Source organism: Coturnix japonica, chromosome Z (assembly GCF_001577835.2).
Source record: "Coturnix japonica isolate 7356 chromosome Z, Coturnix japonica 2.1, whole genome shotgun sequence".
NCBI lineage: Eukaryota > Metazoa > Chordata > Aves > Galliformes > Phasianidae > Coturnix > Coturnix japonica.
Window position 1 is genome coordinate 11,941,668 of NC_029547.1, and position 23,001 is coordinate 11,964,668.

Consider the following 23,001-nt stretch of genomic DNA (forward strand, 5'->3'; position numbering starts at 1 on the left):
AATGCCAAGATATACCATGGTATGTCAAAACTAATTCAAAAGTGATGCAACAAGACCGTAACAAGCATTACCAACTAAAACACCAAGATACAGTTTGCTGATTGTATTTAAAATCTCTGTACTGGCTCAAAACAAGCCCAGTCTGTGTGCTGTGAATTAGAAACAAAATTACTGACCTCTTAGTTATGCTTCTTGAAGGCCTTAGCACCTTGATGACTTTTGCACATAATTTCTGGTACTGCTTTCCAAAAGCCCTGTGCCCAAATGTTGTCAGTGTCCACCAGAAGGGGAGTCACTGACCAGCTGCCCCTTGTTCAGAGACAGTGCTCTGGGGTCACACTTCTGCAGAAATACTCCTTGTGTCTCCAAGAGGATGCCACTGGGATCCCTTGTTAGCCCAAGACTAAGTCAAGGCCGGCTTAGTCAAGTCAAGTTCCAAAGTGATTTTTGAAGAAAAAATCACAGTTCAAGGCACACCATCACCACTTGCACCTCTCTTTGGAGTGTATTCATCTTGCTGCAAGGCAGGAAACAAGTAGCAGTCAGGAAAAAAAAAACAGATGATGGTGTGAACAGGTGACTAGCCTGAGAGAAAGGGCTCCGGGTAGTTTAGGAACACAGGTAAGCTGCCTCTAGCTTCTGCATGTAGCTAGAATAAACTTTTTTTGTGTGAGAAACTGCTGAGTAGCTGTAACTAAGAACATCTTTGCTTCATGCACGCTTCTGTGTGTGAGACCACTTTGTCAGATTGCCCCAATACTGCCACCTGCCAAATGCAACAGAATACTGCTGTCACCAACATCTATTATACTAGAATAGTATGCTACTTAACATACATATATTACATATGGGGAAAAAATGCAATTTGCAGATTTAAGGTAGTAGCCTTGGATGCTACTCATGTAGGAATGATTGCAGTACTTTCAGCCACAGCATTTTATCAGGATATGAAGTTTAGTACGTTCAGACTTGAAAAATCTCAGAAGAAAAAAGAGAAATAAAGGTTCTAGAGTTGCTAGAATAACCTTTGCCCCATAAGCTGCTGAAACGACACCCTGAGGCGCCTTAAGACCAAGTGACACCACTTCCTATTTCCCCATTTCCTTTCCGGGTCGTGCCTCGTTCCCGCTCAGCGGTCTGGTTCTCGCGCTGCTGGGGGAAACTTTTCCCTCGGCGCCGCCATCGGTCGCGGTTGGTGTGTGGGTTACACGACCCGCCATGGCCCGGTTCGGCCGTCGGAACCGCGGCCGCCGCTTTGTGCCGTGCGCCGAGTGGCGGCGGCCGGCGGGTGGGCGCTGAGGAGCGGGCGGGCATGGCCTCCCCGCCACACGGCGAGGTGCGGGCCCTGCGGGACCAGGTGGAGGCCTTGGAGGCTGAGCTGGCCGCCTGCCGCGGGCAGCTGGAGCGGGCGCAGCGCCGGCTGAGGCGCACCGAGCGGCTCTACAGAGAGGCTCGGCAAGGCAGCCAAGCGCTGCGACAGCAGGTAGGGCCCGGGGATCTGCTCCGGTGATAGAGACGGTGGTAGAGGCCTCTGAGCCGCAAAGGTGATTCCGTAGTGTGAGGGGGAAGAGACGAGCTTAGTGGGGGTGGTGAGGGAAAAGCAGAGCGAAGGTCCCGCCTTTGTGTGTGTGAAGTTCTGTGAAGCTTCTTTGATCAAGCTTCTGTGAAGTTTGATCGAAGTCATGCTCGTTCAACACAGCGCGGGGGTCTTTTCTTGCAGTTCAGTTCCTTGCAAGTAACGTGAGTTGAGTGTTCTCTTCTAAGAGCGTCACTTTCTTGAGCAGAAGTGTTTTTCATGATGGCACCCATCCATAACTTCCATGCAGGAAATTATCACCTGCTAAACAAAGACTGACTGAAGTGGGTAGAAGGCAACTATGCTTCGATTGAGTTTAATTGGGATTAAACTTAAATGGGATGCATGTTTTAATGCAATTAAATGGGATGCATGTTTTTTCCTGGTGTGTATCTTTGTGTTCTCTAAAGTCACATTTTACTTTCAGGTTGAAGAGCTCACTAAGGAAATCCATAGTAGGAAGGAAAAAGACACATGTAGCGTGGAAGTGCAAACGGAGGACCATGAGTGGTCACAAGCAGGTAGAGGGGACATTGGGTGTCAATCTAGAGCACTGTTGTGAAGAGTGGGTTTTTTTTATTTGCTTTTTTGTTTTGCATAAAACATGTTTCAAATTCCTGTTGGTAGATGCGTTAAACTTAGTAACTGAAAATCAGCTTTTAGACTGTTTATTCAAGTGGTGTTTTTTAGTGCAGGGTGAAGTGTAGCATGCACTTGTACGTGGATTTTTACCGCGTTACTCTGATATGTAGTGATCTCCAGCATTATGCTGGTGTTTCTTGTTGTACCAATTCATAAATTATGTTAAAACAAGACAAGGTTCAGTAAAAGTGGTATAATGCATAGAGGCACGACTTAGTAATAGTTTTTTGTTAGACTACTTCTGTGCTTTAATTTTCAGTTAGTCTGAAACTGTTTTGTGTGAAATGTTGCTTTGCTGATCTGTATGTCTTCAACTTCTTTTCCCTGCAGATTATTACTACTATGAGAATTACTACAATCACACTGATGCTCAGGACTATGCATCTGAGCTATCTGTACAGGACAATCATGGGACTGAAGGCACCGAGCGTGATTTCACAGAGGAGTCACAGATGGACGCTAATATTCCTTTAAGGGAGAACAGCACTGAAGTAGCTGAAGGTGGAGAAGAGGAAAATTTGATCCAGAATTCACAGGTTATAAAACTTGGGGGGCTGGGTTGTGAATTTTGAAGTTAGAAATCTATTAATATTTAATTTCATTTAAAGTTTTTCATTCTTGATGTCAGTGTGTGGAATGATCTCTTCTGTGCTGATGAAGTAACAGTGATAACAGACTTTCTTATGCTTTGAGTTCTTTGTGTGTTCAGTGTAATATTAGTTTTAGATTTGCTTGAAATAGTGTTGACATTCTAAAACAGATGTTCAGTATGGTTCAGAAACAATAAAAATCTGGCATTTTTTAACAGCAGAAAGCATTTAATATGAACATGGTGAATTTCACTTGGGGTCCCATTGTTTTTTTTTCCATAAGGAAACGTAGGCAACATATAAGGGGAATAAAGTTGGTCGGATATTTTTTACTCTTGCTGTTGTTGATGTTTTAGTCAATGTTTTTCATGCTTCCCTGAGTTACGTTTGAATATGATCAGGGAAAACAGAAGATATGGGATGAAAATTTGATTCCATTATAATCAAGAGGAATTTAGCAGTAAATGACAGTTGTTTACCTTCTTGTCTAATAGTCCCTTGAGCAACCAAGTCAATAGAGCACTAATATTTTGTTTAAAATACCACACTGTGAAGTGCTGAAGAACCAAGGTTTTTTTTTCAGAAGGAAGTTCAGTTTGTTCCTTTCTGGTTTTAGGAAGCAGAGGATACTTCAGTACAGGAGGGTTCTTTGGCAGAGAGCTTGAGAGCTGCTGCAGAAGCTGCTGTTTCACAGACTGGCTTTATATATGATGAAAATACGGGGTTGTATTATGATCACAGCACTGGATTCTACTATAATTCAGTAAGTACAGTTTTCAGAATGCTTGGTATTTTTTCTCTACTGCAAATGTTTTTGTAGAAGTTGATATAAGAAGAGAGCTAAGATCCAGTCAAAGTTCTTTAGCTTTAATCAAAGTTCCATAATGATTATATTCTCCAATGTGTTTTTCATAGGAGACTGTTCAGAGCTCTCTTTTTGTCCTATGAGGTGTATGTGCAAGCATATATAGATGCAAGTATAAACAGTAACAAATTATGTTGGAACTACTCCGCTGAAAACAGGTTCTGTTTGCACCATTATGTGCAACTCATTTTAAAAACAAATGTGGCCATAGTAAACAAAACTAGTAATTTTAAGATCTATTCTCTCTGTTACTTTTTATTTAAAGTCTCAAGCTGCAACAGTATCAGTGTTACCAGTTGTGGATGTGGTCATGTTATCACATAAACAACAAAGATCAAAACACTTCAGTTCTCTTATAGGTTTGAGTGTTTCTTAGGGGAGAGGTTTGGAAATAACGCAAAAGGTTTGTGTGGCACTTTCTTAACTGGGTGTTCTGTTGTATGGTGTTTATGGTGTTCTTTATTTCTCTTGTAAAGGAAAATCAACTGTATTATGATCCGGCAACTGGGATTTATTACTACTGTGATGTGGAAAGTGGACGATATCAGTTTCATTCGCGAGTGGATCTGCAGTCTTATCAGGCTTCTGGTTCTCAGCATGCCAAGGAAAAGAAAGGGAAAAAGAAGAGAAAAGAACCGGAGTGGTCTGCTACAAATGAGTATAAGGTAACTTCAGAACTTCTAGGGGAGAAAAGAAAAAGCAAAATTTGTATTATTTTGGTTTTTTTCATTATGGAACTTAGAGGTTCTGGGATTTGGTGTTTAGATGTTTTATGCATGTTTTCTGAAAGGGTCAGATGTTTTCAAACCATAAAAGACTAATTGTTTAGATGTAGCTAGTGACAAAGTTTTCTCATTGAACTGTAACAGACGGAATTTTAGACTTGGATTCCCTCACTTTTCAGTGCTCCTTCATTAAAATAAGGTTGCACAGAAACTGGTGAAATCTCTGTGGAGTTCTGATTACTTCAGTATGTTCTTCTATTGATATCTTTTTTTATCAATACATTTTTGTTGTCCTCAGAGTTCAAATAAACTGTAATCTTAGTAAGTGCTGACTGTAGTTAACTTGTATTTTGAGTTACATTTTGTAGCTTCATTTCTATTCTCTTCTGATTGCTAAAAAATCTACCAAATAGTACAGTTAGAAGGTACCTTGGAAGAATGTGTTGTCACATGCGTGTTAAAACTCATGAAATCTTCTCTTAATGAACACTGTTACTGGTGTTGAATCAAATTTATGTTGCTGTTCTGTAGATTTTTTTTTATTAGGATTTAATTGAACGTGTTATCTTTGGTCTGCAGGGCTTCCTTAGTGTGCATTTTTAAAGCCATTGCTTTAACCATGGCATAATTTCATTATAGAGATTCCAGCACAGCTGATTTATTGAAGTCTGAAAGAATCACATAGTGTGCAAGCATAATTATTATGTAACATCAGGGCAGAGCTTAAAATTGTGCTTTCAGAGTTCAGGTTATCTGAAAGATTTGAAAACAGAAATTTACATTGTACGCTAGTTGGATAGTGGTAGTTGGTTGATTACAGTTCTTGTGTTTATATTGTGGCTAAACATTTCATGTAGACCTTTTCAAAAGATTCAAAAGATACTTAGCAACGCTGAGTGTAGTAGTTCTTTAGATACAGGGAGGTAATGCAGTTGAACCTAGTTGGTAGTTTTACCAGTATCTAAGTTCTGCACATGCTGTGAGCAAATACAGAATTAGCATTCTTGAAACTCTCACAAGGCATTATTAATCCAGAACTTCATCATGTGTCCAGAAAACAAGTTGGAGAAATTTGTAGGAATTAGCCTTCATCAAACAGTGCAATTAGTAAATCCCTTAAATTTAGTTCTGTGGTGAAATTTTCCAACTTACCTGAATGTAATATATTAAAAGCTTTATGACTTACATAGCTCTAATGTAAAAAATAACACTGGCTACCTTGTGGGATCCCATCCCCGTCTGCCTTCATCATCCAACTGTATTGCAAGTAGCTACTTGTCTTTACCTCATGTCATGTGTAAGGTGTCTTTTCTGTGAAGTTTGCACAGTCACAAGGTAGGAGGTAAACATCCACTTTTGACAATGAGTTTTATTGATAAGGAACTGAATACTTAGCTTTGTGGAATAATTCATTTTAACCAACAAGCTAGCAGGAAAACTGTTTAAAGTATATTCTTTTGCACACAGATTTGTGCACCTCTGAGCAGGGAGGTAAAGGTTGTGTCACGGTAACTGTGGCACTTGCTATTTGTATTCTTTTATGAAAGAGTTCAAATTGACAGTTACTCTGCTTTAACTTTAACTTTTTTTAACTTTAACTTTTTTTTTTTTTAAATAAAAAGCCTTCCTGTCATTCCACTTCTGTGTAAATGCACAACTAGATTTAGAAAGCAAAGAGCTCTTTAGGGTCATACTTGATTCCTCTGAACATTAACTGATTTCTTGGACATCGTACTCTTTTTTTTCCCCCACAAGCATTACAAATAGGAGATTCTTATTTTATTTTCCTAGTTTCTGATTTATCAATGATAAAGTAATATTGAAATCTAATTCTGGGAATGTCCAAATGCACTTGGACATTATTACCATTCCCCAGTTAAGACTAGAATACTTACAGAAAATGCATGTGATCTGATGAAGACAGTGATTAGCGGGTAAAAAGCTTGAAGTACACAAGTACTTGTTAAGTATTCCTGCTTTCTTTTTCAGTTAGGGGATTAAATGTAAAAAATATTGATAGATTCTCCATATTACTTATAACTTATATACAAGCGTAAGGAAGTTTAGTAGTCATACATATAATCATCAAAAATATATATTGCATATATATAATATTGGTAGTTAAGGAGTTTTTACAAAAAAAATACTCAAGCCATTTAAAAAATATTATTCTTCTTTTAATCTAAAAATAACTATCCATCAAGCAGATAATTTCCTGTTTCTGGTGACTGGAAGAGGTGGAGTTTTTTTGGTTTTTTTAAATTTTGTTTTAAGTTGCATTTTTGTTTGTGGCTACTGTTATTTGTGAGGAATCTGCTGTGCTCACTATCTTACATATGCTGCTTACTTAGAAGTAAGATATTGGGATGAATAGCACTACGGACATAAAAATTGTTCTCCACAAATATTGCAGTGTTTGTGAAAAAGAAATACAAATCTGAGAATCCAAAGAATAAAATTACTCTAATAGTTAAGTAAATGTTCTTGTGTTTTTAACAAGCCAAGTTACCACACAAGAAGATGTTAATGAGCCTCTGTGAAAAATGAATGTACTTGTAATGGCAAAAAAATAAAGGTGGGGGAGGGGTAACTCACATAATTAGTGCCTGATTTATTATGAGCTTTATGCAGAGGTTGTTTTAATCAAACTTCTTAATTATGAATGGTTTTCTTTCAAGCTTGCTGCTCACAAGCTTGCATTTAATAGGCAATCGGATGTCATGTTTGACAAAATATAGAATTTAGCTTGCTTGAGTGGGATTCGTGGAATTCTTGGAATTACAAGGATTTAGTTTTCTTTCTGTAGTGATAAGTCAAGAATTTTCTTATTTAAGAAGTTTAAAAACACAAAAAAAATTCACAACAAAAAACCTCACAGGGTAGCATGAATGATGTGATCTCTGACCCACTATCTAGATTTACATTTTCACACTAGTTGGAGAATAGACTTTATGCATTGGTCATCATGAGGTTTTATTTGCTAGATTAGGGTTTTGAGTGACACACAGCAAAACTTTGTTGCTGTCAATAGGCTCTGACCTATGACTTTTTTTTCCCCACAAATAATTCTTACAGTTTATTCTTGTCTGGATTTTATTTCAGTGTGGTGCTCAAAATTAACTTCCACTGTGTTCTTTACTACTATAGATCTGTCCTAATTACTTCTGTGCAAGAGACAAGGCTTTCATAGTAGTATTTCCCATATGACTCTTGAAACAGTGATTTTATTTTTAACACATGTAGTTTACTTGTTGCTGATATTCATCCCATCTTTAGGTACGTCAGTTGACAGAAACCATGGCTAGTCTGAAGATTTCTTCTTTTGGATTGGCAGCTTCTGGTAAAGGTAGAGTTGAGACACCAAACACATTAGTCTGTGGATGTTTACCTTTAACCTTGATTTATATATTAAGAGGAAGAAGTATCTACAAGTTGATGTTTAGATACCTATTTCCCAAAAGAAATCACTTTTTAAAAAACTTATTTGATCAACACCAGTTTATCTAAAAAGTAAACAAACAAACAAAAAAAAAGTAAATTGAAACACCGTATAAGTAAAACATCTGAAGAAAACTTTGATGGTACTCTGAGTATCTGGGGAAAACACCTATTTAGTGTCACTATTTTTACATGGGATGTCTTGACTAATTGCACTACATATTCTTTAGGTAAGGCAAATAGGTACTTTCAGTGTTTCAGAGCTTTCCACTAATGAATGACTTCATAATATAGGAAGAGCGTTACTCACTTTATGGTTTTTAGTTGGATTTTTGTGTTGGAACTTCCAGTTTTGCATGGAGTAGAAGATGGTAATTGGAGTACTTGTGAAATGGTGTTAGCAAGTGAAAGCTTAGTCAACTGAGTGGAAGTGTTGCTAGGAAATGTTTCTTAGAACTACACTATGCATACACAAAATAATTTAAGGTCTAATTTGTAGGCAGACCCAAGAGTTGCATGAGAATACATGTAGCTCAGGTGTAATATAGAAAAATATGAAGCTTCTTGGAAAGAGCAGATTGTCTTTCTCTTGTCACAGAAAAAGTATAATTAAATGTTTTAAATATTTTGAATACATAATTAAAAACACATTACTCACATATGGGAGATGATACTTGTGAAGGTCTTTGTATGTGTAGTTTGTGACCTGTTCTTCAGAAAGCAAAACCATCAGTTCCTTCCACAGGACGCATGAAAACAATTTGCTGGTTCTAAACTGCTTCCCTTGCTTTTTGGTCTGTCTGTGTCAGAAATGCAGGAAAAAAAAAAAACACTTCAACCCTGTAATTAAGAGAGAGCTTATTATGGATTAACTTCATCCCACCTCTGAACTTGACTACTAGGCTGACAGAGGAAAAGTCAGAGATTGCGTAGTGATCCTGCTTTTCAAAGCTGAATGGTGTAGAGGCAGTCTCTGTCCAAGTTGTGATCTGTTTAGTGACTATTTCGATTTTAGGCAAGGCAAAAAATATACAAAAGGAAAGTACCTAGGTTCAGGATGTAACTACTATTAATTATAAGCATGTACTTTCATCCTTGTTATGTATCATAAAGATACATAAGTTGATGAGTAAGATGAGTTAAATATCTTGTTATTGAGAATTAAAGTGCACTGATGGTGTTTTAGTCATTCAAGATGAAGCTTACTGAATATTCTGTTTACTGTTGGTTCTACCTTTAAATAAAAGCAGTGGCTATATGGAGGCATGTTATTAGCTGATTACAGAGTTGCATGTTCATGTATGCTACATATATTCTGTTTTATTTCTAGTGGTTAGATATCACAAAAGGATTTCTTCAATAGGAAACTTGTAAAAGGAAGTTACCTTCAGCATGCTTTAGGTGTTTCCCAGACTTGCTTGTTGCAGCAATATGATTTTTCTGTGTTATGTCTTAGAAGTTGAAATCTTCCATAAGAACAAGAGCGACCAGTTCCATAGTTTCCCTACTTAGCCATAATTAGTTTCTCTAATTGCTCATCCCATTGTCCTGGGGGGGCAGTTGAGAGTGGGCACCAACAATATTTGCTTTACTATCCATCCTGTTATTCCTCGCCTAGAGGCTCTCTACTGTACTATTCTTAATGGCATGGGCTGTCCTGTCTAATCTCTCTCACTTAGATACAGTGCAGCACCACCACTACACGTCTCCTGTCCGTCTCTCTTGAGCAACCAATAGCTCTCCATCCCAGCACTCAAGTCACGAGACTTGTCCTACCAAGTCTCACTTGTGATACCGTAGCTCTGGGGGGGATGACCATAGTTTCTAGTTTATCCCATTTTGTTCCTCATACAACTTGCATTGGGATACAAGCTTTGCAGATACTTCTTTCTAAAATCCCTGGAACAGTGTAGATGCTACCATTAGGCTTGTCACCCTCAGATGGTGCTGTACAATTGCTGAGTTTAATTGCAGTGCTCCTAATAGTATTCCCTTCCCCTGTCAGTGCTGGTTTAAAATCTTGGTCAGTCTCACCAGATGTGAGGATGTTACAGAAAGTGAAAGCCCATTATATGGATGATCTGGTCAACACTTACTTTTGGCCAGATCACTGTTGAAAATAACACAGGCAGTGGCTTTGCAATCCTCTTCCTTCCTTATAGTTCTTAGGAGTTCCAGGGGGAAGGGCAATTGCAAACTGGTATTCTTTAAGGTAAAACATGAGGTCATTTAGTATTTGTTGTCTTATTGAATGTGCTTCAAAAGCATACGTTAAAGTAAAGATAATAAAGCACTATCTTGACTACTGGATTGAGAGGAATTCTTAGTTTTGACTTGTAGCTGTGTAACTGATAAGTTTTTATAATAATAGTCAATTTCATATCTTCCTGAAAAAATCAACTTTTTTTTTTTTAATCTTATGTTGCAAAATTTTGTATGCTTCAAGACAACTGAATGCTTTAATTCTGAATCTAAGAAGGCAAGTAATTATACCACAAAGTCTGATATGGTATTTCTTTTCAATGTCTGTTGCAGTCAAAAATGGATTCTCAGTAGAACCTGTTCCACACAGCACAAATTAGGCTCTGAAGTTCTTCACAGGCTTTTGTTTAAGTTGCCATTTTTAAATTAGAGAGAGACAATTGTTAGGCAAAGGATAGTGAGTATTTCTGATTTGTGGAACCGTTCTGGGGGGAAAAAGAAAACAAACAAGAAGAGAAAAAAACAGGTGGAAATTACAATGAAGATTAAAGAAGCTTAAAATAAGTTGCAAGAATTGTGTTAGAGAGGATCAGGAGCGTCATAAAAGCAAAACTGGAAATTAGTCAATGGTATTTATAAGTTTGAGAGTAAGAGCAAGGATTGCAACTTTTTTTTTATAGGAAAAGCTGAAAGAGTTACGTGGAGACTGGAAAAGGAGTGTCGTCCCACTAATCAAATAAAAGATGGATTTAATTATATCCAGTAGGACATGAAATGTGCAGAACTTTCTCAAAATGTGTTTTTTAATAGTTTTAAAGTAATTGCTAATGAAGAATTTAATTCCAGGCTGACAGTGGATTTAAACTCAATTTGTAAAGAACAGAACTTTCCTCAAGTGTGATTTCTGTAACTCTTCTTCAGGATATGGACACAGAAGAGCAGAAATCATCTAACAATTTGAATTGCCTTTCCACTGCTGAGCAAGTTAGTTCTGCTGAAGAAGAAGAGTCTCCTAATGCAAGAAAGAAGACAAAAATGGACACAAAAATACGAAACAATCTAACAGCCAAAGAATCAATTTTTACAGACAGCATGAATTCTTATTCATACAAAAGTATACCAGATACCGCAGCATATACAGATGACAGTAGAACAGTAGACACAGAAAGTGAGCCAGAAGAAGGTGAAATTACAGATTCTGAACATGAACCTTATAGCAGTACAGATGAAGTAACAAGTGAAGAAACCAATGATTCAGAAGATTCAGAAAATGAAGGTGAATTGTTGTACCTTTGTTGTATGATATTATTCTATTTTTCCAAGTTCCCATTAAGGAAAAAAAAAATTGTGAAGCAGTTTGGATAATAATAAATAAATAGAAGCATCTGACTTGAGATACTATGGGGATAAAAAGTGTTATATATTACCAGTGTTCCTTTATTTTCATTTCCAGTATAGGTGGGACTAATTAGTGGTGTTTTTTCTAAAAGCTGTTAGAGCTGTAACTACCTGGGCTTATGTGAAAACCTCAGCAGTGGAATAAATTTGTCTACATTAGGGTAGTGACAAGAAAATAGAAAGTCTGTTGCTAAAATTAAAGATTTCTAGTGCAGACCCCGCGGTAATTCTGTGAAATAGTTTTTCAGTTAGTGTATGATATTTCATAGAATCATCTGGGTTTGAAGAGTTCAACCATCAGCTTGAGCTACCCAGTCTCATCACTGAATCTTGTATTTCTAATGCTGTTCATAAACAATTGCATGTAACTCAGTGAGAGAAGAAACCCACTGTGGTGAAAAGGAGTACCCAGTAGTATTTGAAATCTTTTGAGTGTATTTTTGTGGTAACATATGAGAAACAGGCATAGAGAGAAAAACATGTATGTTCTTTTCACCAAAAAAGTTAGAGTCTTAAGACCTCAAGAACCAAGTGGTGTTTTCTGAAGGTGAAAGTGAGGGGAAAATGTGGAAAGATATAATACAAAAAGCTGGTACATGCAAATGATACTGCAAGTCATAAGAAGTCTGTACTGCAGCCTGGGACCTGCTCAGAGTTTTAACAGTCAAGTTTGTTTCTTCTGCTTTCAGTCCTTCACTTACTCAGCTACTCCAGTTCTGATTAATTAGTGCCATTCAAAATGTCTGAATGCTGATGCTGTCAAGCATGCTTTCTCTTACTGATTTTCTAAAAATCCACCACAGTGCCAAAATCTTCATGAAAATGAAGATGATATCTCTTCTCATAACTTTATCTACGGTCTTCCACTCTTGCCAATGTGTTTCTACCTGAGACCATTGGAAACTTGCTGTAAATATGCATCTGTCAGCTTGTGTTATCTGTACTTACGCTTAAAGATAGTAAGAACAAAATCAGTAAAAATATATTTGACAGAAATTGTCTAATATAAAGTTATATTTGCATGAAATTTATGATGTGGCCTTTTGAAGAGTACTTGGTCAGGCATCCTAGTTTTGACGAATGGGTGATGCTAGTAAATTCTGTGTTTTTCTTTGTATTTTATGACTGTACATAAACAGTTGTAGGCATGCAAAAGAGGAGGATTATTTTTGGACTGATAATTTAGTGTGGGGGCACAAAAGTCTAAAACAATAGTCTAATCAAAGTTTTCTCTCAGATGTACTTATACATTTCTTTTGCTAAAAGTTCATAGGATTGTGCCAGAAAATTGTGGAGTGTGTATCAGTTACTATCAGAAAACTATGGACTACAGGAGTGAAATTGTTGGTGGTAACTTTTCTTCTTTATAATTGCAGATGAAGAAAAGATTTGGCCTCCTTGTATCAGAGTCATAGTAATAAGGTCACCGGTTCTACAGACTGGATCACTTTATATTATCACAGCTGTGAAACCTGCTACAATTGGAAGGTAAAACTGAGTTAAAAATGTTACCTATATATATATATACCTATATATATCTTCTAGGGCAGCATGGGGATTGTTTGTCCCCACTGTTCCTACTTGTCCTGCTAGCCTTCAGTAGTTGTGAGGCTTACTTAGCTAACCTTAGGACAGTAAGAAACTTCAGCCATGTCACATAATGTTGTATTTGCTATGATAACAGCATATGTATTTTATGTAGCTCAGCAGTTGTGGTAAGTTGGTATTTTGACTAAGTCCTAATAACAACATAATTAGAAGTTAAGAAAGTAAGCACACTTTATTTCTGTGTTGCTAAGAAAGCTCCTTCAATAATTCAGATTCATGAGGAAGCATAAGTTGGGCTTCTCATTTGAATCCTGGTAGGGTTGATTCACCACTTTGAAATAACGTGCTGCATTGTTTGCTAACCAGCATCCATTCCTTAAGTTCTGGTAGTTAAAACAGAATCAGGTTTCATCATAGTGATGATGAATTTAATGATAAATTAATGCTTTCTTCAGTGCCTACTAAAAACTCCAGTCATTCTCAACTGCTTTTGATCTGTTGCTGATTTGTATTTTGATTTGCTCCTATATCTGGAGTTTTCTAGGCACATCTGTGTGAAATTCAATTGTTGAAAATGCTTTGGTTACCTTATAGTTCCTTTAATAGGTATACTGTTTATTTGCCCCCTAGCTTAATAATTAACATGTAAATCCATTCATCATCCCTCCCAGGGTCTTTAAAAGAAAAATCTGTTTTTTTAATAATTATTTATAATAGTTATAATAATGTAGTTTACAGAAGCAAATGAAGTAAGGGCGTTATGTTGTGTATATTCTAAGATAGTATTTCTGTATTTGTAAAGCTTGCAGTACTAAGGTTCAGTTGAAATGCACCTTTTGTAAGATATTATTTGATCTATTTCTATTTTGTCACAATTTATTTATTAACTTGATTTTTCAGAGAAAAAGATGTTGGCCACACACTTCAAATTCCTGAAGTTGGAGTCAGTAAGGTAACTCTTGTTATTCTCTGCTAATAGGCAGATCTTTTTATCTGGATAAAGCTTTGTCTTCTTTTTTAGCTTTACATCTTGACAAATTATGAGGGGCTTGATTTTTTATTTATTTATTTATTTATTTATGTTGGTTTTTTTTTTTACGTGTAATTTTAGCCACTTCTTTTAGTAACAAAGTTATGAAAAAAGAAAGCATACAGTGTTTTACCCTACGGAAATACAATGTATACAGCGCTCTGATTTTGTATTCCAGAAAAGCAAAGTTTGTTGTTTTTTGTATTGTTGTTGTTTGTTTGTTTGTTTTAATTTAATTGGAGTTTTAGTAATGCACAGTTCAGTACATAATAAATAATTCTATTTTGAAACCTGATTTATATTATATTAATTATATAAATGTTATATTAATTATGTTAATAATTGAACTTGAGAAAATGGGTGGTTGTGTTAGATATTGACTATATTGTAAAATATTGGTGTCAGCTAGTTGGAGCTAGGTATAGAAAAATCCGATCTTTATAGTTGAGCTATAAACAGGTTGTGTTTTGTTTTTAAGATAGCTGTATGAATGTATAAGTGATGTACAGAGCGTTTGAAAATACCAGTTTTTTTGAAGTTACATTGTTATAGAATTAAGAAGGATTAAAAATAAATTATTTGCTCAAGTTTGCTAACTACTGCAACACAGACTGTAAATACAGTAAATATAGCTCTCTTAATTCAGTGTAAGTTTAAGACCTATAATCTTAACAAAAAAGTCGATAAAACACCTGCAAATGCATGGATCTTAAATAAGCTTTGCTATGTCTGTTCTAGGTGATAGTTCTAACTAATAAGCAGCGTAACATTTTATACTGAAAATTTTTTAGAGATAATCTTTTCCTGCTATTGATGACATTTTCTGGCTTGTATATGAAACTGGGTTATAAAACAGCCAAAGAGTTTTTATATTTTCCCTTCTGCTTCTTAGCATAGCTAATAATAGCATAGCTAATAATGTTTCAATATTTATATATATATATTTATACTTATATATTTGTATATTTATATATTTTAGGCTCGCAAATACATTCTGAAATCTTACTTTAAAACAGTATTTAAGTTGTCAAGTATTTGCTTAATGAGAACATTTCACTTTTCTATTTATCAGTTCCATGCAGAAATATATTTTGACCATGATTTGCAAAATTATGTTCTTGTGGATCAAGGCAGTCAGAATGGAACAGTTGTTAATGGAAATCAGATTTTACAGGTGAGTATTTGCTGCTACGGTGCTGTGTACATTGCAGAAAACTAATTGTGTGGTTATTTTAAATGTGTCATGGCAAATTGCTAACAATATTGTTGTTCTTCAATCTCCTTCAGGTCCTAGGGCCATTCTTTATGTTTTACATTGGCTTTATATTAGGAATTAGAAAAAAATCTACTGTTGTTGGAGTTGCTAGAGTGAAGAACCCACTGTATTTTAAACGTTTACCTGCATTTGTTACTTCAGACTTTATCAGTAAATTATGAGCAGTATTCATGTAATAGCATTGGTGCCCTGCATTAGTAACTAATAACTATGGCTGCCAAAACTTTCTTTTGCTGTAGCCTAAAACGAAATGTGATCCATACATCTTGGAGCACGGTGATGAAGTGAAGATTGGTGAAACTGTGCTTTCTTTTCATATACATCCTGGCAGTGACACTTGTGATGGATGTGAACCGGGTCAAGTCAGAGCACATCTTCGCCTGGATAAGAAAAAAGAATCTTCTGGTTAGTTACCTTATCTTTGAATATGGTGGGGGTTTTTTAGTATTATCATTGATTTTTATCTTATAAATAATATGTGTATATATATCAGAGTTCTGTTACGATTTTCTTCTCAACTGAGAATAGCTCTGAAATAGACAATAATATGTTTTCTTTTTGGCATGTGTCTGTGTAATAATCTTAGAATAAAATTTTGTCTTATGGTGGAAAAGAGTTACACTATTAATTAGAAATTGAATCCTGTGTTCTTCCTTTTAGTTTGCCCAGCACTTAGCAAAGAAGAGAGAGAGTTGGTCAGAAGAAAAGCATTAAAACAAATACGGGTCAAATATGGTTTACAGGTGAGTTTACAGAAAATTAAGTGTTTGAGATCTACTCCTACCCTGTGATTCCTGTTTAAGCAGTAAATTTCAGTGAATAAAGAAAGCTTTCGGAGTCATGAGTCTCGTGGTTTAACTCAAGCATGTCATTTGTACACTAAATCATTATTTACAGATTTCTGAAGACAGAGCAGGGAGGTCATCAGAAATAAAGAATCTAAATATTGTTTGTCTTTATTTTGTTTTAAAGAATACAGAGTATGAGGACAACAAAGCAGTGAATAATCCAAAGTACAAAGACAGGGCAGGAAAACGCAGAGAGACCATTGGAAGTGAAGGAACTTTCCAGAGGGGAGATACTCCAGCTTCTGTACATATGTAAGTTTGTGGATGTTGAAAATAAATAAATCTTCAGAGTCCTCTAATGAATAGTACAGAACTACAGTAAATATCAATTACTTATTAAGATACAGTTCGTTATCTTACCTGTATACAGTGTATTAGGAGAACTAGAAAACAGCTATTCTCACTTCCCAGTTCATATTAACTTCTTGCTTTTCCTTACGGAATTCAGCTTGGCTGTTATGATGGCTAAATCACTGTCCTATCTCAAAAGATATGGAACTCAGCAATTGCACTACTGACATCTCTGACACTTTGAATAGCCTCAGTTTTTTGTCTCATCCCAGTAATGGCACATAGGCAAGATTGCCTATGCATAATTTCTTTTTACTGCTCACTCATCCAGCATTTCTTAGTGTATGTATATTTTTACCTCTTCAGTCACACTTATTTTAATCTTCCTTCTTAATTATTTCTTCTCTAGTTGCTATCTTGTTTTAAAGAAACATGATCTTGTAGGTGCTGGTAAGTTAGTAAAAGGAAATGTGAGACAATGAAATGTGTGTTGAGTGATTTCGTGGGAAGCAGTGGTCCTGCCTTCTCATTAGTGCAGTTGATTCCCACCCTCCTGTGCTGTATCTTTTAGGTCCCAAAGTCAGCAAATAGAATGTGGAATTAAGAAGGCTGGTATTGACCAGAGTCTTGGAATAGCTTTGGTATATTTATGAGAAGAATAGCATAGAATCATGGAGGTTGGAGAAGACCTTCAAGATGAACAAGTCTAACCTTCAGCCAGACCTACCAGGTTCCCTGACTAAACCATGTCTGTTAGTGCCATGTCTGCATCTCTTAAATGCCTCCAAGAATGAGAACTCTACCTCTCAGCTGGGCAGCCCGTTACAGTGCTTAACCACCATCTCCATGAAGAAATTCTAAACCTACAGTACTTGTGACTGTTTCCTTGCATCCTGTCACTTGTCACCTGAGAAAAAAGAGCAAAATCTCTGCAGTCTTTCACATATTTGTGGAGAGCAGTTGAGGTCTCCTTCTGGCATCCAGACCGAACAACCCCAGTTTCCTCCCATTCTCCTCATAAATTTTGTTTTCAAGTCCTTCACCATTCCATTGCTCTTCACACTTTTGAGCAACTGGATGTCCTTGTAGAGAGGGATCCAAAATTGAACAAAGCATTCAGGAACTTGCAAAGAAGGCAGCAGGTCCTTCTGGGTAGCTCTTGATGGAAGAGTGGTTGGGTCCTGGTTTCTAGAGTTGCATATCCTTCAGTATTTCAGTACAGAGCATATATTTTGACTCTTGCTTATCAGTCTTAAACTTTCTTTACAGTGAAATCAGCGATAGCAACAAAGGACACAAAATGTTGGAGAAAATGGGATGGAAAAAAGGGGAAGGTCTGGGCAAGGATGGCAGCGGTATGAAGGATCCAGTAAGTGTTTCTGGTTTTTGCTTAGAGTACAAAGAAATAGAAATGCATTTGCAGTACAAAATGTCTAATTATAAGCAATGATTCACTTTAAATGTTTCAGAAGTCTTAGTGGGAGGGGAGTAATCTCAGTAGGACTAACCTCAGATCAGTTTTATCGGTGAAGTAGTCTGAAGTTTTTAAATGGTTTAATCACAGTAGAAACTGACAGTAATATTCACGGTTGTTAGGAAACAATGGAGGATGAGAGATACTGGATTAATAATCTCCAATTTGAGTACAAAGTCTGGAGGAAAATTGAGTCTATGTAAGTGATGTGAGTACAAGAGAAGGAAGCCAATGAGAGGAAAAACTGGCCAAAGCCACAGATACCTAGATTACAGATTATGATTTAACACTTTAACAGTACTTTATATGTTTGTGTATGACCTAGGTAAATTAGTATTAGTATACTTTAAGTATTTAGAATACCTAACACTTGTAACAATCTTTAATGTATTCAACAGATCCACCTTCAGTTACATAAGGCACATGCAGGTTTGGGTACAAGTAGACCAACCTCAATTGAAGATATTCAGATCATCCCAAGCAAGAATAAGAAGAACTGGGATAAAGCAAGAGAAAGGTTTGCTGAAAACTTCCAAGAACCTAAACCACAAAAAGATACACCTAAGAATACACCTTGGGTTAGGGGGACTGCAGAGTGAAGTATCTTGTTCCACACCAGGGTGGGTATTACCTGTGTGTAAATAGTTGGGAGAGAATTTATTTTTATTCTTTTTTTCTTTTGCTAAAGCAGAGTTTTGGTGATATGTAAAATACAGTTGTGAAAAAAAATATGCAAGATTGAGTATGTTGATTGGTTTTCTGTAGTCTTCATGCTTTTATAAAAACACAGTTTTAATAAATGAATGAAACATAGGGGATATTCAACTTTAAAGTACTTGAAGATGAATCTTATCATGAGCAGGAAGTTTCTTCAATTCAGTTTTTACTGCAGATGTTTGTGGAAGGTCAAAACATCTGTTATGTTTAAATACAACTCTTTTTACTTTCAAACAGTGTTTTAAAAGGAAGCTGACGCAAACACTCCTTAACCTTATCAAGCCTAGTGAACAGAATGTTGTATTGCCTTTTCCTCTCTTGTATGTTTATTCACGATTGTCATGAAACTGCTCAGCAAGAGGTACATCACTCTTAAGTTCATGCAGTCCACTACTAGCCATGTCTCAGCTTACCTTCGGTGGAAAAAAATTTGTTTTTTAATCATCCGTTGGTACTGTTTGGAAATAAATACAGTATTCCATGAAATAAACAACACACATTGGTTTAGAAAACAGTGTTCAGAGGACAGGACAGCTTGTAGCAGAAATTTTCTTCTGTGAAGAATTTGTTTGAAACTTGCTTAGTAAATCTGTATTATGCCTTTTAAAACAGGAGGTATGTGTATTATTTATTAACTTCTTATTCTGATGCATCCATTGCTGGCAATGGAGTTTCTGCCAGAAAAGAAAGCAACAACAACCAACTCATCTTTGGTGGGAAAAGGATTGCCAAACTGAAGCTAACAGCTTGGTATTTCTTTATTCACTGTTCCTGAACATAATAAATTATTATAAATTTAAAGCAGTGTGCTTCTTGATACTCTTGCACATATGCAGGATATGAGTGCTCTTCTTCAATGAGAAGAACTAACCTATTTTTAGTCATGTTACAATTCTGATACTTGTACAAGAGGAACTTGTAGATTCATCATCCTCCTGGGTCATGCAGGTTGCTATCAAGCACCACTAAGTAAATCCAGGACAGTTAGCTAGCTATACTATTACTATATCCTCAGACTCTAATAATAAACAACATATTCATTCTGTGTTATTTAAATCACTAAAGCAAACTTTTTTAGAATAACTTGACAGCAGCATACTGTTAGTGATTTAGCTGCAAGCATTCTGAAAGCCTGTAGCAGTATCAGTTCATAAGAGTCAGTTCACCACTTGCTTTTCTTTTTTTAAGTAGCTGTTGTTTCATAGCTGTAGCTAAAATTGTGAATTACTGGCTTACTTTGCCATTATATTAACAACTTCACATCTTCAGAGGACGTCTAGTTGAGGAAAATATGGTTCTATATTAAATACTTGCACAGTAATTTTTAGTTTACTGTCTTTAAAAAAAAGAAGAAAAAGTTGATCTCTATGGTCCTTATGTATATCAGACTAAAAATTTAGATTTGAAAAGGATGTATTTTGTGGCTACCCCAGCATGAACCTTACTTTCCCTCCCCCCTCCGCAGTTATTCAAGTCACAACTCTGGGAAAAGTCACTCACTGTTTTATTGTTGCTAAGCAAAATACATTAAAATATATTTGAGTTTGCAGTCTGTAGAGGTTTTGAAGTCTGAGTTAATTCCTTCAGTGATGCACACAGCCTCCCAGTCCAGCACTTCATAGATACCTGCTTTTGGTAGAGCAGCAGCTTCCTTTTTCAACTAACAATTCTGCATAAAAGGTTGAAGCTTAGACTCAGTTTAGTACTGGCATGACAAATCCCATTATCTCTTGGTGCTGCCTGGGAAAACAGGAAAAACAGTTCCATTAATACTCAGAAAAAAAAGTGGAAAATAAGGTATGACTAATCCTCATGAAGCAGTTGTTTATCGAGTAGAAAGATGAGCACTGAGCTAAGTAAGGCCCTTATCCCCTACTTTAGTCACCCGTTAGTAAGTAGGATTAGATGTCTTCTGTGGCATGCGAGCCTTATGTGCAAATGCAGTTTCGCTTTCCCTCATGTCAGGAGGGAAACATGAGTTGCCATTGCACCGATTTAATGTTGGAGGCCATAACCAGTAAGATACAGCATCAAGTTAAACTGTCTTACCTTCTCAGACCTCCAGACATGTAAACAAAATAGCTTATACAGACCTAACAGGGAATTTTGTAAAGCTACCATCAGAACAGTGGCTCTAAGGAAGGCCTGGACCTGCTGGGCCGCGCTGCCGGCCGCGCCCCGCCGCGGGCTGCCCTTACCTCCCGGCCCCGCCGCAGCCATCTTGTCCATCGACCCCGCATAGAGAAGACTGAAGCAGGGCCGCGGGGGAGAACCCCGCTTGTTTGAAGGCTGCTATGGCGCTGGGCTACGGAGCCTGACCGTGAGGCCTCTGAGGCAGCGGCCGCGAGAAGAGGAAGGGGAAGAGGAAGAGGAGGAGCCGAAGGCGGAGAGGCGCGGTTTCACTGTAGTGCTGTACTGCAGGCTGAGGGAGCTGGGGTCGGCTGGGGAGTGAAGGGCGGCAGCGTTCACGGTATGCGGCCGCTAAAGGAAACACGACCCACAGATGCTGTGTGAAAAATATGCGTCTAAATGAGTTTTTGAGCATTTAGGATCAAAAATTATCATGAGAAAAATGAGGCCCAGGAGAGATTCTGAGAGAAACGACAGGCAGCAGCCAGCACAGCCAAGTGGGGGGCAGGCACAGAGGCTGCCTCGGCAGCACCTCTAACAAAAAAGAAATCAAATCAAATCAAATGCTGGTTAAATAAAGCTTTGATGCTTGACTTACTGCTGTCACACTGGTCACTGGGCTTGGTTTTTCAGCCTTCCAACTTTTTTTTTTTTTTTTTTTTTTTTTTTTTTTTTTTTTTTTTTTTTTTTTTTTTTTTTTTTTGTTAGGTGTGTAATACAACAGGACAGATTTAGGCTCTGGGAGAAGAGCTCATTGAGAGCAGCCCTGTGGTGAAGGACTAAGGAGTTCTGATGGACAACATGCTGGACTAGAGCCAGCAGTGTGTGCTTGCAGCCAAGAAGGCCAGCAGCAGCCTGGGCTGCATTAATACAGGGATAGCCAGCAGGGAGAGGGAGGTGATTGTCCCCTTCTACTCTGCCTTCATAAGAATGCATCTGCTTAAGTAGAGATTGGATCAGATGGACCCAGAGATTCATGCCAACCTCAACCATTCTGGGACTCCTTTTGGCTCTTTATTTTCTCAGTGGGAAAAATAATACTTCTTTAATCACAGAATGTGCCACAAGGAGCTGATTTGTGTTTGGACACAGGATGTCTGGAGGCCATGGATGTATCTGGAGAGGCATAGAGAACTCTTGAACTCAGGATATCAAGAAAAATATCTTAACTTAGAATGGTCAATTGGAGACTTAGAGATAACCTGCCATCCAGCCTAACCTATGCTGGAAGAACTCACTCCTGCTTGTTGAGGTAACGATTCATGATGCACAAGAGGGCAAGTATGAAAAGTTTGAATGATAAACAGGAATTTTAGAAAGTACAGAAGTGGTTGTTCTTTAGTGTAAAAGCCAGCCTTAAGATTTGAAAGGTCAGAACAGAACTCCAGCAGATCTTCCCCAAAGCAGTTTGTGCCACCACTGAGGAAAAACAAGCTCCTCCAGGTCAGCAAGACCTGTGTTCCCTGCACAGAATAACAAATAAATGATCAGTTAAAGGAAAAAAGGAATACAATGCACAGTGCACAAGTAAGTTGCACAGCAGAGGGCAGATCTGACTTTTTAAAATATTGTCACGTATTTCTGTAAAGAGCAGTTCTCCATCCCACGATGTGCAAACTTCTGGTGTTATCAGACTTTGCTCCAAGGCAAGTCAGAATGGCATCATCTACCTGTAGGCAACTGCTAAGTGTGATGAAGGTACACTGATCCTTTGCAAAGGCAGTGTCAGGGAAAATAGCAGTGAGGTGATTCAGAGGCATGTTCACTGATTCTGAAAAGACTTCAGAATCATGCCAACGAAGAGGAATGGTTGTCATGACTGCTGTGGGAAAGCAGATGTTCTGGTTTGGTGGGTTATTTGATAATAAAGAGCTCCTAACCTTTCTGCAGAGGAAGTCTGTGGGATGTGAAAATGATAAACAAGAAGCAGTAGAGTCCTAATGCTTGATCTGATTGAAGACAAAATGAATCATAGCCCCTGTCTGGCTTTTTGGAAGTTATTCAAAGCACTCTTTGAGAAGGCGAGTGTAGTTGGGATGTTTTGCAGAAATATTATTTCTTTGAGGCTGTTACTCCATTTTTCAGTTTATCATATAGATGGCTCTTTTTAGCCATCTTCTGTTTTTGTAGAAAAAAGAACCATCTTGGAAACTGTTCACAGTAACCATCAAGTAGAGTGTAGAAATATCCAGTGTTTGTTTTGACTTGATTAATACATGTAAAAGATGAATGGGATCTTCAGCTGTATCTG

The 23,001-nt window shown here is 37.2% G+C and overlaps 1 protein-coding gene, 1 long non-coding RNA gene and 1 other non-coding gene across 3 annotated transcripts; 1 reads left to right on the forward strand and 2 right to left on the reverse strand.

Annotated features, from left to right (window-relative positions):
- Positions 1 to 1,120: 1,120 nt before the first annotated feature.
- On the forward strand, positions 1,121 to 19,421 carry AGGF1 (angiogenic factor with G-patch and FHA domains 1). The gene is made up of 14 exons (XM_015848633.2): positions 1,121 to 1,483; positions 2,004 to 2,097; positions 2,549 to 2,754; positions 3,425 to 3,571; positions 4,150 to 4,338; positions 10,960 to 11,314; positions 12,813 to 12,924; positions 13,885 to 13,936; positions 15,087 to 15,188; positions 15,530 to 15,695; positions 15,951 to 16,033; positions 16,263 to 16,390; positions 17,699 to 17,798; positions 18,302 to 19,421. The coding sequence occupies exons 1-14, from the start codon at positions 1,313 to 1,315 to the stop codon at positions 18,500 to 18,502; spliced, it is 2,106 nt and encodes a 701-aa protein (XP_015704119.1). The 5' UTR covers positions 1,121 to 1,312; the 3' UTR covers positions 18,503 to 19,421.
- A 680-nt stretch (positions 19,422 to 20,101) lies between these two features.
- Positions 20,102 to 21,032, reverse strand: LOC107305927. Its single transcript, XR_001551928.2, has 2 exons — positions 20,819 to 21,032; positions 20,102 to 20,360 (listed from the first exon to the last, which is right to left on the reverse strand). It is a non-coding gene; the product is annotated as an uncharacterized LOC107305927 (long non-coding RNA).
- LOC116652577 lies at positions 20,556 to 20,684 on the reverse strand. Its single transcript, XR_004305737.1, has one exon. It is a non-coding gene; the product is annotated as a small nucleolar RNA SNORA47 (small nucleolar RNA).
- Positions 21,033 to 23,001: the final 1,969 nt, after the last annotated feature.

Bases quoted from the DNA above. Each gene is read 5' to 3' on its own strand.
- AGGF1 (XM_015848633.2), top strand. From the start codon at position 1,313: ATGGCCTCCCCGCCACACGGCGAGGTGCGGGCCCTGCGGGACCAGGTG. The intron at 4,339-10,959 runs GTAACTTCAGAA...ACTCTTCTTCAG, and splicing joins CTGCTACAAATGAGTATAAG to GATATGGACACAGAAGAGCA. The intron at 17,799-18,301 runs GTAAGTGTTTCT...TGTATTCAACAG, and splicing joins GCAGCGGTATGAAGGATCCA to ATCCACCTTCAGTTACATAA.